The sequence below is a fragment of the Aptenodytes forsteri genome, unplaced genomic scaffold (assembly GCF_000699145.1).
Source record: "Aptenodytes forsteri isolate BGI_AS27 unplaced genomic scaffold, ASM69914v1 Scaffold155, whole genome shotgun sequence".
In the NCBI taxonomy this organism is placed as follows: domain Eukaryota; kingdom Metazoa; phylum Chordata; class Aves; order Sphenisciformes; family Spheniscidae; genus Aptenodytes; species Aptenodytes forsteri.
The window spans coordinates 8,177,846-8,189,893 of NW_008794446.1; the positions used below are offsets into that span (position 1 = coordinate 8,177,846).

Sequence of the window (12,048 nt, forward strand, 5' to 3'; positions counted from 1 at the left end):
CTTACCTGCTTATCAGTAAATGTTTCAAGTAGAAGATAGTCTTCTATAAAGCAGTAGCTGTGAGTGTCAGAAGTCTACACTGGGTAATTACAGCCCAATAATTGGAGAACAATGTTTTTAGTGACATTTTAGCTTTTAAAATACTCCATCCTGCTGTTGTATTTTACTAGGGAGAAGGGAAATAGATTTTATGTTATTCCTTTAACTTTCTAGAATATCCTTATTAAGCTAAAAAAAAAAAATCTGTCATTGCTCTTTTATTTTAAAGTTGCTGTACCACCTGGTATGTCCTTTCAGTGAGCAAAGGGGACTTCTAGCTATTTTTGAGTAAGCTAGAAGCAAAATACTTGCATAATAAACTACACTGTTGACTTGGCAAACAACATGGAGCTTGGTTCATCTTAATCATCTTTAGCTATTAATAAACTAATTTGATTGAAAATGCTGGGAACTTTTACTGTAAATTAGGTAAATTCTTAGTGTAATTACTGTGCAGTCTAACCTTCTGGTTTTGTTCAGGACAGCCTGGCATTATCATTATGGATCGCTCTCGGCACCGTGCAGGGAATGGCAATGAGCAGGCATCTTCACGAGAGCATAGTCATGGTGAAGATGAGAGACAAAGACAGCTGGAGCGCCTCAGTAGGGAGGAGGCCTATTACCAGTTCATTAATGAACTCAATGAAGAAGACTACAGGTTAATGAGGGACCGCAACCTGCTCGGCACTCCTGGTAAGATGTGGATACCTTCAGTAGAAAAGATGTAATGTCAAGTAACACTCCTGCTGTCAGGCATCGCATGTGGTTGTATGACTCAAGCAGCCTGACGTCTGTGGCTTTGTAGAAAGGAAAAAACCCCTCCATTTCCCTTCAAAATTTATGATATTCAGTAAAAATTAACAACTTACATTTTTATTCCAGCTTTAGTATCTATCTAACTCTTTCAAATGCAACACCTCCGTATATAGGTAGTATCCAAACCCAAATAATTAATGTCTGGTACACTAAAGCATATCTGTTGGTATGTGGCAATTTTGGGGGCCTCTGAGTTGTTACTGGAAGTTGGCATGCTCTTGACACACATTCAGCATCTCTTTTTCCTCCATCCCAGTACCTACTTCCTCTGTTATCTGTGCACCCATGTTACGATCTCATACTGGTGCTGTTTTCTTTTTGGTTGCATTCATTGTACCTTATTTCTGAAGATTTTCCTTCAAGATAGAAAATACTGTTATTTCTGCATGGCTGTGTTGAGCCAATAATAATGTCTTATCTAACAGCATTATCAAAATGTGAATTATTTCAGGAGAAATAACAGCAGAAGAATTGCAGCAACGCTTGGAGGGGGCTAAGGAGCGTCCGGCATCACAGACTGATCTGGATAACAGAGAAGGTGAAGGTAGAACTGTTGGAGTAAACATTCTTCATTCATATATATAGATACACATAGTACGTGATGCATAAATATTGTTCTGTACAGATATTCAAGAGAAATGATGACGGATTTCAGTACCGGCCATTTCAAGTCTTGTTTTTTCATTGTGCTTCTGTGAATTGTTTTAAAAGTAAGAGAGGTTTCCTGATGATACAAAAACAAACTTGAAATACTTCATGAAAACTGATTTATGTCAGCCACAGATTACTTTCTCCTCTTTTCCTGGTTTCCCTTTGCTATTAAACATAATAGCACAAAAATAATTTTCATTCTTCTAATTCTTAAAAGGTCTTGTCATATATTAGAGACGTTGGAACAGAAAAGAAGTTAATTGGGAAACAATTAACCTCTCCACTGTGGTGGTGTTGTTTCGTTTCCATTTGTTTTAATGGAGTGAGGCTTGTATTATGTGCACTGTCTGTCTTCACTTCCCCAGCAATATTGGCTTAATCATTTGGCCAATTCTAGCCAGATTTAGGACAGGAGCAGGCAACTCGGAAACGAAGATACCGAAGTTCTTGCAGGTTTCATGAAAGCAGGGAGGTGATGGAGTAGGGAGAGCTTAATCTGATCCCTTCAAGGGAAAACCTTCACTGTGATCATGACCACTGGCTTGCTTTATGCACGTAGTTAGCACTAACCACAACAATTGTATCTGTTCTTGAGCTTGTAGTTGGAGGAGATTTGGGAATGGAGCTGTGGATATTGTAGTAGGAAAAGAGTATATTTGCACAAAAGGAGCAAATCTGTTGAAACCATGCATCATTTATTCCACTGCTTATAGAAAACAATTTTTTAAAATGTTTTCCAAAAGAAGACAAAATCTGTCATGCTTTTCCTTGCTTTATCAAAACTAGTTGACCAGGATACCTTCAAATTGATAGCTTAAGCGAGGGACAGATATTGGACAAATACAACTAACTTTGGACTACCTAAATCTGAACACTTTCTCAGAAGAAGCCATCTGGGCATATTCATTTCTCTGTGTATCTGCTGGTGAGACAAAAATTCTAGGTTAAACTGGTGAGTTTTGTTGACATTTTTACATACAGCATATTTTTCAGCAAAATTACACTAGCACAGCAAGGTAGCTGTCCTGCTAGTGTAACATTTCTGAAGTCAGGGCCCAGCAAGCATAGAGGATTTGGAGTGCATCATAGTATGCTGAGCATGCAGTTGTATGAATTTTTGCAATTCTTTGTTTCTCTCAGATTCTGATGTTCTTGGAGAAAACTCTAATGGTGATTCATTGCTTGAATGGCTGAACACATTTCGTCGCACAGGAAATGCCACTCGCAGTGGACAGAGTGGGAACCAAACCTGGAGAGCCGTGAGTCGAACAAACCCAAACAGTGGGGAGTTTCGGTTTAGTCTTGAAATCAACATAAATCACGAACATAACAGTTTTGAAACTGCTGGTGAGGAGTATGTGGGTATAGATAGTAGCAGAATGTATTTAGAAAGAAGACATCAAAGAGCCATCAGTCCAGTAACCCCACGAACAAGGAGCAGGACTGCAAGAGAGGCAAACAGTGAGGCTTCAAGCACTGCAAGGACCAGGTCTGTAAGAAGTTCCGTGGCACAAAGCTCTGAAGCAACCTCTCAACCGGTCTCAGGGAGGCTCAGGAGTAGAACAAGGGAGTTGACAGGCCTTTCCCAAACAAGTACTACACGTAATAATTCTGCAGCTGCTGGTGAACAAAGAGAAATGCCAGAAAGAGGTACTTCTACAGGAGTCACAAGAGGTAGAGCTAGAACTAGTGTTCGCATGAGTACAAACCAAAGACTAGAAATTCTTCGGCTGCGGTCTACTTTAAGTAGTCGAAGCCGCTCTCCGCTGCAAAGGCAAGGCGATACTGCTCGTTCTGAGGAACATGGGCAGAGGCAGGATAGGAATGCGCAGCATGTCAACAGAAGTAGAAGACAAACAGCTCAGCCTTCTCCACAGCCTGCCGAAGAACAAGCAAGAGGTAACACTCAGACTCCTCAGGTCTCCAGTGTAGCCCCATCCTTGGGAATAACTTTGGAAGAGGAGGAATCTAGTAGGCCAGTAGCTGCTGTTAGAAGGCATCCAACAATTACGTTAGATCTTCAGGTGAGAAGAATTCGTCCTGGAGAAAACAGAGATCGGGACAGTATTGCCAGTAGAACTCGTTCTAGAGTAGGAATGGCAGAAAACACAGTTACCTTTGAAAGTGACAGTGGGGGATTTCGGCGTACGATATCGCGATCAGAACGTGCAGGTATTCGAACCTACGTGAGCACTATACGGATACCTCTTCGTCGGATTTCAGAAACTGGGCTTGGTGAACCTTCATCAGTGGCTCTTCGATCAATCCTTAGACAAATTATGACAGGCTTTGGAGAACTGAGTTCTTTAATGGAAACTGAATCTAACTCAGAAGCGCAAAGAGGTGGTCATCGCTTACCGGACGTACAGTCAGAGCAGAATAACTCAAGTTCAGCAAACAATAGTGATCCAAGTGAGGTTTCATCTAGAAATGGGCATGCAGTAGAAGGCAGCAGGGAAACAAATGGACAGAGAGATGATATTCAACACTATGATCGCAATAATGAAAACCAAGATAACAGGCAGTCTCAAGATGCTAACAACCTGGTGGAAAATGGAACGCTGCCCATACTTCGACTTGCCCACTTCTTCCTGCTGAATGAAGATGAGGATGACGATCGTTTAAGAGGTTTAACCAAAGAGCAGATTGACAATCTTTCTACCCGGAACTATGGGGATATTCACACCGAAAATGAAATAAGTAAAACGTGTAGTGTTTGCATTAATGAATACGTAACAGGGAATAAGCTAAGGCAGTTACCTTGTATGCATGAGTTTCATATTCATTGTATTGATCGCTGGCTCTCTGAAAACTCCACTTGCCCAATTTGTCGGCAGCCCGTATTGGGGTCTAATGCCGCAGACAACGGCTAGAACTATTTATACTGCTCAGTACTCAAGGATTTGCTTCTGCTCTACTTGTGATGAGCCAGATGGAATGAATTGACTTGCATAGGGGTCCATTTGTGTGGGGAGTTTTGTTAAATTTCTTTAAAAATAACAGGAAACTTGTCTAAACCTAGCAATGTAAATACTATTTTTCTCCAAGTGCAGATCTAGGAGTACACATAGAACCAAACGATATCGGTAAAGTTTATATTTTTTTAGGTAATTTTGTTATGCTAAGCACTTTTGTAAATACAGAAATGCAATAGTTAATCAGTCCTGCTTAATGTATGTTTTTTTAACAGTGTAATGGACTCACTTTATTTAGATTACGAATTGTTTCACACAGACCCACCACTGTGTTGAAAAATTAGTGTCTAAATAGCCATTCATTAGGTTTTTGTTCTAAGAACAATTTCTTTTACAGAGAGTCTCTTGCTGGACATGTTTGCTAAAGATATTTAAGTTACTTGAAGTGCTCATTTTAATAGACAGTATATTTTTTTTAACATTGAAATATCCTTTCCAAAAACTTGCCAATTTGGTTCTATTTAAAAAATTTTATGGCAATTTTTGCATGTGGTTTTACACAATGCTTAACGCTGAGGAGTTCATATTCAAAAGTGGATGGGTTAGTGACATTATAAAATGTACATAATTAAATGCTGTCTTTGACAATCGCTCTTTTCAATGCAGACAGCAATCAAATCAATCATAATTCCAAGAGGGCGTGTCTTACTGAACATGGTATTTGCTCAAAGATACATGAGCACCGAGGAAGCCTTTTTACTCTTCCAAATTACTCAATTGATATTCACGGGGTTTTAACTGCCTTAGTTTAACGAGGGAAATATTTCCTTGACCATTACATTGTCTACAATATGCATGATTTGTGCATCCTACTCAGAAAAACAAAACAAAGGCTTGAAGTGGTTTTGTACAGAGATTTAAGGTACATGTATCATATCAGTCCTCTTAAAACATGTCTGAGGACCAAATGGCAAAAGACACTAAAAAGGACAAAATAAGCTTCCCTTAAAGTCCCCAGATTACTGTATAATTAGATATTAAACTTTATACCAATAACTTATAAAGAAATAAAGTTGCAAACTAAATTGTTGAGGCTTTGTGTGAATTACTGTTGAGCCGTGTCCCATAGATTGGTAAGAAGATTTATCATTCTTGATGTTCGGTCTCAGTTTTCACTTCGTTCTTTCCCTGGTTTTCCCCAGCTGCGTACTTGTGTTTCCACAACGTGTGTGTTAGCTGTTACGGTAGGTACAAATGGAAGGCAAAGCACTCTCGGGGCTTCTGGAAGTAAGCTGAACATTACAAAGCTCCTCTTCTGAGCAGTGTGCGTCTCAGTCCTTGGAGAAAGGCAGAACTGGGCAGTACTCCTATGTGCGTGTATGCTGGGCGGTAGAAAGAATACTTGAAGTGAAGAAGTCCTACTGACTTTCTCTGCCTACAGGTGGCCTCGACAAACACACTTCTGTGCCGGGTGCTTCAGTTAAAACGTCTGCTCATGACATCCTTGAAGGGAAGCTGTGAAATCCTGCGTTAAGCTATTGAATGTCTACTTCAGTTTTGCAAGTGAAAAAACTTTTGACGCCAGTTCCACAAAAGTGCTGCTTTTTATTCCTGGAAGCAGTTCTGAGAGATTCTCTTACGAGATTTAGATGCATTTAAGGATATGATTAAGATCTCTTCTGATGTGATTTGGACTGCAAATTATTGCAAACACTGTTGACACCTTTCTTGAGTGCCTCCTCAGCCATATTAAAAAGTGAGGAGATTTAAACATGATTATCAGAACTAGCTTATTTTTTACATTCTTTTTTTCCTGTTACTTCTGTTGGCTCCTGATGTTGACAGTATCTAAGTACATGGGTGCCTTCTGCTACTTCTTTGTCTCCTCATGGTTTTCCTTTACGTTTGAAAGCTGCCTGACTCAAGTGCCACACTTGTAGAAACCTGCCTTTGGCTCACCATTGCCTTGCTGGTCAGTTTTTTTGTTTTTTTTTTTTTAAATAACTGAGGAGCCCTAATTAATCTCTTTTTACATAGAAGCTATTCTTTTGTAACTATTCTTGATGCTCTTTTGAAATGGGAGAACTGGTGCTCATGCAGGATTCAAGATGTGGATGCACTAGGCGTTATACGGTGGTGTAACAACTGCTTTTTTCCTCTCTGTGATCTTCCAAATAATTCCTAGTATTCTGGTTTCGCTTTTGATTGCTGTTCAACACTGAGCTGGGATCTTAACAATTTTTGCAAAAAGATCTCACAATCATTTTTCTGAATGTTAATTGCTAATTTAGAACTGATTATTGCATGCTTTTTCTTGTGTGCTATTGTGTACATTTTTTTTTCTCTTGGATTATTTTGTATGTTGTGCAAGTCAAATTTTCTCTGCCCTTTTATCATCCTGGGCACCCTGCCTCCTGCGATTTGTCTTTGCTTCTAATACCCCAATAATTCTGTACCATCTGCAGATTTTATCACTTGTTTTATTTCTTTTTCTGATCATTTGTAAGTATGTCACATAGCACAGGTATTTCTTCTTATTCCCCGTAAATCTTCACGATTTTCTCTCTCTCACTAAGATGCAAACGATCCAATAACCCACTGTGTTCCTTCCTCCTCTTGAAACTTCAGCATAATCTACATTTTCTCATGGGCATTTTCATTTAATTTAGTTGACTGTCAGCTCCCGGTTAGAAGTTTTCCCCCAGTGAAATTCTCAGCTTGTTCTAACAGCTCCCATTAAGCACATTTTTCTCCCTTTTCAAAGTAACAGTTCAACTACTGTGGAACTGAATTCGTCACCCTTGCTGAGCTCGGCTGCGCGAATGTATCTTACCTGCTCCTGCCTAACTGTGGCTTGTGCTGAAGGCAGCGGGAGCTAGGTACTTCCCAGCCGGGTTTCTGCGTCACAAGGAACGCTGCTCAAGTGAGGCTGTGCAATCTTAACACCATACTCTCTACAAGAAGCCTCAAAAATAAATTCGGGCTCTCCTGTATTTATTGTCTTGATGTGTCTAATGTGGAAGGTGTAACTTAGATGTTTTACTAGGTCCACACACTCACTTTTCTTGCACAATTTCCAGCACCAGCTGTTGAATGAGGTTCACCTGCCAGACTGATTCTGCACTTCTCAGGCTTGTGATGTAAAGCGTGTGTGATGATTTGGTCATCTGTGCAATTCCTGCCTGTCAATTAATGTGAGGTTAGCTCTTATTGCTATAAAAATGTATACTGGAAAGTATGCATTACCATATATTTGTTTACCAGGCCTGCAGCAGAAAGCTGCCTGCCTAGAGAAGGTGCTTCATGGTGCTGAGTTCTGGCTATTCCCAGGTGTGCTGAGAACAAACCCTCCACCCCATTCACATGATAGGGAGGCAAGAAGATCGTGAGAAACTAGGGGTAATGAAAAATGGGTGACATAGTGGAGCTTAAAAGGCCTTCCTAAGGCAGCTGGGAGCAACTTGGAGGAAGTATTGGGCGGGAGAGTGAAGGAGAGGGATTATCTTCAGCAGCTTTGGGGCCCGAGTTTAGGTGCAGAACCAGTGGGAGTGTGAGATGCAGGGCAGGCTGACACCTGCAGAAGTGTGTTGGGATGCTCTTGGGAGAGTCCTGGAGGTTTCTGTTCTGCTGAAGTAAATAGCAACAGGATGCGCGTGTCCGCTCATGTATTACATGGGTCCTAAGAGTGAAGGTAGAGACTGTTGTTTAATCTGTGAGGTTGATGGAGGGGTCAGTACCACCGGGTACTGGGCCCAGTTGGCCAGCCAGTTGGTCCAGCTCTCGGGCTCTATTTCCTCATCGCGTGCCTAGAAACCCAATGCAACATTAGTGCCTGGTTTCAGTTTAGACTCGGAGGTTAAACACCTGAAAATTTGGTTGTGTGCTCTCTAGCAGCTGAGTAAATGGCCAGATGGGGCAATCGGAGTTTTATTTTTCACAGTCCCCTTTGATCTGGAAGAGCCAGAACCTGCCTTGGCCGCAAGAAGCTTTTGGAATTCGTAGTCTGTTCAGCTCAAGCCTCTACTGCCCAGAGTTTGCACAACAGAAGGCATAAACATAATATAGATGGATATTTTTATGGTGGCTTTCCTCCAGCAAGAGCAGGTTACAGCAGCAGCAAGATCACGGCAGCAGCGTGGGGATGTAGCCAGGCCCTGGCAGGTCCTTAGAGTTCCCACTGATGAATAGGTGATGTCTGTGCCACTCGCTCATGGTTGCATGTCTTCGCTGTACCCCGTGTCGGCATGATTAGAGCAGGGGAAGGGAGGTACATCTCTGCATGTGATAGTAGCTGTTTATTTCGCTGAGCAGACAGTTTGAGTGCTACCAGTTCAAAGTGAAGCAGCGCTTGTCGGCAGGAGCAGTAGGAGCTGTGGCAGTGTGGGGGTGCCAGCTCCCAGCAGCGCAGAAGGTGGAAGAAGATTTTCATCGGCAGCACAGCCAGGTGCCTATCTAGTCCAAGTGACAATAATCCCCTTCCGGCATGGACTGAGAATGCTTATTCGTCAGGTTGCAGGCTTACGTGGAGCAAGTCTGGAGCTTTTGTGTTTGTTGTAGCAGTCAAAGGGAGGTTGCATCCAGTTCTATGAAACTCTGGGTGGCCGGAGTTTTTTGCAGCCTGTTGATTCGTCTTATTGTGGAGATTAACGTACACGGAAGATCTTAAAAAAGACTACATGAAATAAGTAATGACTTGACATTTACTGGCGATAAAAGACTTGAAGCCTTATAGTTAACTACAGTCAAGGGAATAGGGTGCTCTTAGGTTGGGGTAATGAACTTCTTCAAACAGAGCCAGACCACCGCTGGTGACACTGGTGCATAGCGCAAGGGAAAAGACAGCTGAGCACTCGCACACCTGTGCGGAAACAAAATGTTGCTGCAGTTGTGAAGTTGAGTGCGACGAAGCTGGGGAATGTGGGAATGAAGGTTGCCAATGGCACCTGAGGTCGGCTTTCTAGTGCCTCTCCACGCCGCTACTGCCTCTCCCTGCAAATGTGGCCTCTCTCAGAGCACCGAGTGGGTCGCATTCACTTACTGAGCTGCCAGCAATTCTTCCCTTGTCTTTTGTTCTATGCCTTGGAGTCTTTTTTACTGCATGCTTTTACATTCCTGTCTTTAAAGGAAGTATCTACTTCTTCATGAGTTATTTAATGATGCTTACTGTTCATGGTAATTTTCTCAATACTTTTGTGAGAGAAGGATCTGCTTTGTATTTAGAAATTTTACTTCTCATCTATATTTTCTTTTTTTTAAATGAGCATCTATTTCTCCATCTGACTGTCTTCTATTCAGGTATTTAATAGGATGTAGCTTACATAAACATAATTGTATGGCACGAAAGAAAGCTGAAAATAAATGTTAAAAGATGAACATTATATCCTCAAACTCCTCATTATATCCTCAAAACATCCTTAGAGGAAATGTCCTCTAAGCCGTCTTTCGTTGATCTCCTATAGACGCGTTCTGTTGGTCATCTCCTGCTCCGGGGTACACAGCTATTGGTACTGGCATCAGGCTAGCTTTATCTCTGGAAGGAGCAAGTGACATGTTAAATGACTTTTATTTGTGACATTAAGAAAAGTTGTTTATTTCTATGGTAATAAAACTTCTACCCACATTTTTCTATTTAAAAATAACAGCTTATTTCAGCTGAAATATTAAACTCGGGTCAACCAGCAGCACTAACCCAGAACCTCTCTAGAAAGCCTTAATGCGGAAGATGACCCAGAGAGCTGGATTGGACAAGGCCCTTGGAAAGATACAGAGAACGCTCAGGCTGAGTTAATAGGTTTTTCCATTTCTTGCATGCGTGATGCTATCAGTGACTTTCTAGCTGATATTATGGCCCCGTATGCCTCTCTAATAGTCTCTTCTTTAATAATATATGAGGTAGAAATGGATTCCTGTGTTACCAAAGAACTGCAAACTGGGCAGAAGTGTTTTAATTTCATCCCATTCCTCAGACTCTTTCCAACTTCCTTTTCCTTCCCTTCCGCATTCAGTAACCTTCACCTGTAACCATTGCCGAGCTTTTTTTCACTCTTTCATCTTAGGAACAGACTATTTCCGCAAAGTACTTTCCGCTGGCACTACTGAAAATTTCATGTGAGTCATGTACATGTCTGGAAAGGGAGAGAGATTTGGGATAATAGGGGCATCATTCCTCCTGGTTTTCATAGTCTCACTTTCAGGGTTTATTGAACGCGGAGTATCCCAGAATAGCTCCAAAACTGACACAAGGGCATCACATTGGTTTGGTGACATATTTGCACCCTAACAGCAATATTTGCTTTATACTGCACCATAAACCAGAAAAGCAACACCGGAGAACTGTGAAGCAAGATGTGCAACGTACATTCGCAGTGCTGTGACCCAAGGGGTTTGTCAGACGCTCTAATCTGAATTAACCAAAATAATGCAAGAAGTTACGACTTGTGCAGTGGCATCACCGTAACAGGTTGCACAACCTCCCTTGGCTTGACTCAGTGTCCAGCGGTCATTCTGTTCACATTTTTAGATCTTTAGAAATACAAGGAGGGAATTAGTTAATTAGGTGGTTTGTTGTCTGGTATACGACTGAATTATAAATGCAGCCTTTTCATCTAAAGCCAACAGCTAAATGGAAAACGGAACATGAAATATAGTTTGACTGGAACATACAGGATAGGTTATCAGGCTGGTTTTGGCATCAAGCATCTTGCTAAGCCACAGGCATGGTTAAATTACATTAATATAAATACGACAATAAGGTTTGGCTTAGATCTGGCATAAACATGGCTGAATTTGTACAGCCAAGCAGAGTTGCACAGCCTAGTTCTATTAATATAAGGCAGACTGTTAATTAGTATGAAAAACAAATACGTAAGTACATAAAGAAAGGAATCGGAGGCATGTGTGAGAGGACAGTTTTCTGGAGTTATTGACACGACAGTTGGGAAGTATGAAAGGAGATGGTAAATTGTAGCAGGTTATGTCCTGCCACTTCATGCTTTTGCCTTGATGGGAAATAACTACTCTATTTTCAAAAGCAGATGCTGTTTGCCCATGCCCAATCTCCTGCTGAAGTAAGCCTGCGCAGTCACGTCGTAACTACCGAGTGACTGATGAGAGCCCAACCAACCTGGTGAGGAAACCAACCTGACCACCAGGCCAACTAGGAATGATGCGGGGAGGGACATGACAACCCGCAACCAAGTGAGGAAGCGGTGGACCGGGTTGGTAAGCAGAGCGTGCAGGGTGATGTGGACAGGAGAAACCTCCTGATCAGCAGAAGAGAGTTGAAGTGGGGTCACTCCAGGTGTGTGCACACAAATAAGGAAGTGCCTACAGGCCAGCACGGTGGGGACAGCTGTCATACCTCCTCTGGGAAATCAGCGACTGAAGCGCCTCTAGACCAGTGCACACAGCATGGGGAGCAAGCAGGAGGAATTAGAGGTCTGTGTGCAGTTACAGGGCTATGACCTCATCAGGGTCACAGAGACATGGTGGGATAGCTCACACAACTGGCGTGCTGCAATGGATGGATACAGGCTCTTTAGGAAGGGCAGGCCAGGACGGCCGTGGGGAGGAGCTGCCCTTCGTGTGCGAGAGCAGCAGGAATGCATGAGCTCTGCATTGGGATGGA

The 12,048-nt window shown here is 42.0% G+C and overlaps 1 protein-coding gene across 2 annotated transcripts; it reads left to right on the plus strand.

The window, feature by feature from the left end:
• The first annotated feature begins 527 nt into the window (after positions 1-527).
• On the plus strand, positions 528-5,499 carry RNF6 (ring finger protein 6). Of its 2 annotated transcripts, none has more exons than XM_009290235.2 (3): positions 528-732; positions 1,307-1,399; positions 2,647-5,499. In XM_009290235.2, the coding sequence occupies exons 1-3, from the start codon at positions 540-542 to the stop codon at positions 4,377-4,379; spliced, it is 2,019 nt and encodes a 672-aa protein (XP_009288510.1). In that variant the 5' UTR covers positions 528-539; the 3' UTR covers positions 4,380-5,499. The 2 variants fall into 2 exon arrangements, with proteins under 2 accessions (XP_009288510.1, XP_009288511.1); XM_009290236.2 differs by having other exon boundaries at positions 535-732; positions 1,307-1,393.
• The last annotated feature ends 6,549 nt before the right edge of the window (positions 5,500-12,048 follow it).

Coding starts and splice junctions, on each gene's coding strand:
- RNF6 (XM_009290235.2), top strand. CDS start 540: ATGGATCGCTCTCGGCACCGTGCAGGGAATGGCAATGAGCAGGCATCT. Junction 733..1,306: donor CAACCTGCTCGGCACTCCTG/GTAAGATGTGGA, acceptor GAATTATTTCAG/GAGAAATAACAGCAGAAGAA. Junction 1,400..2,646: donor GGATAACAGAGAAGGTGAAG/GTAGAACTGTTG, acceptor TGTTTCTCTCAG/ATTCTGATGTTCTTGGAGAA.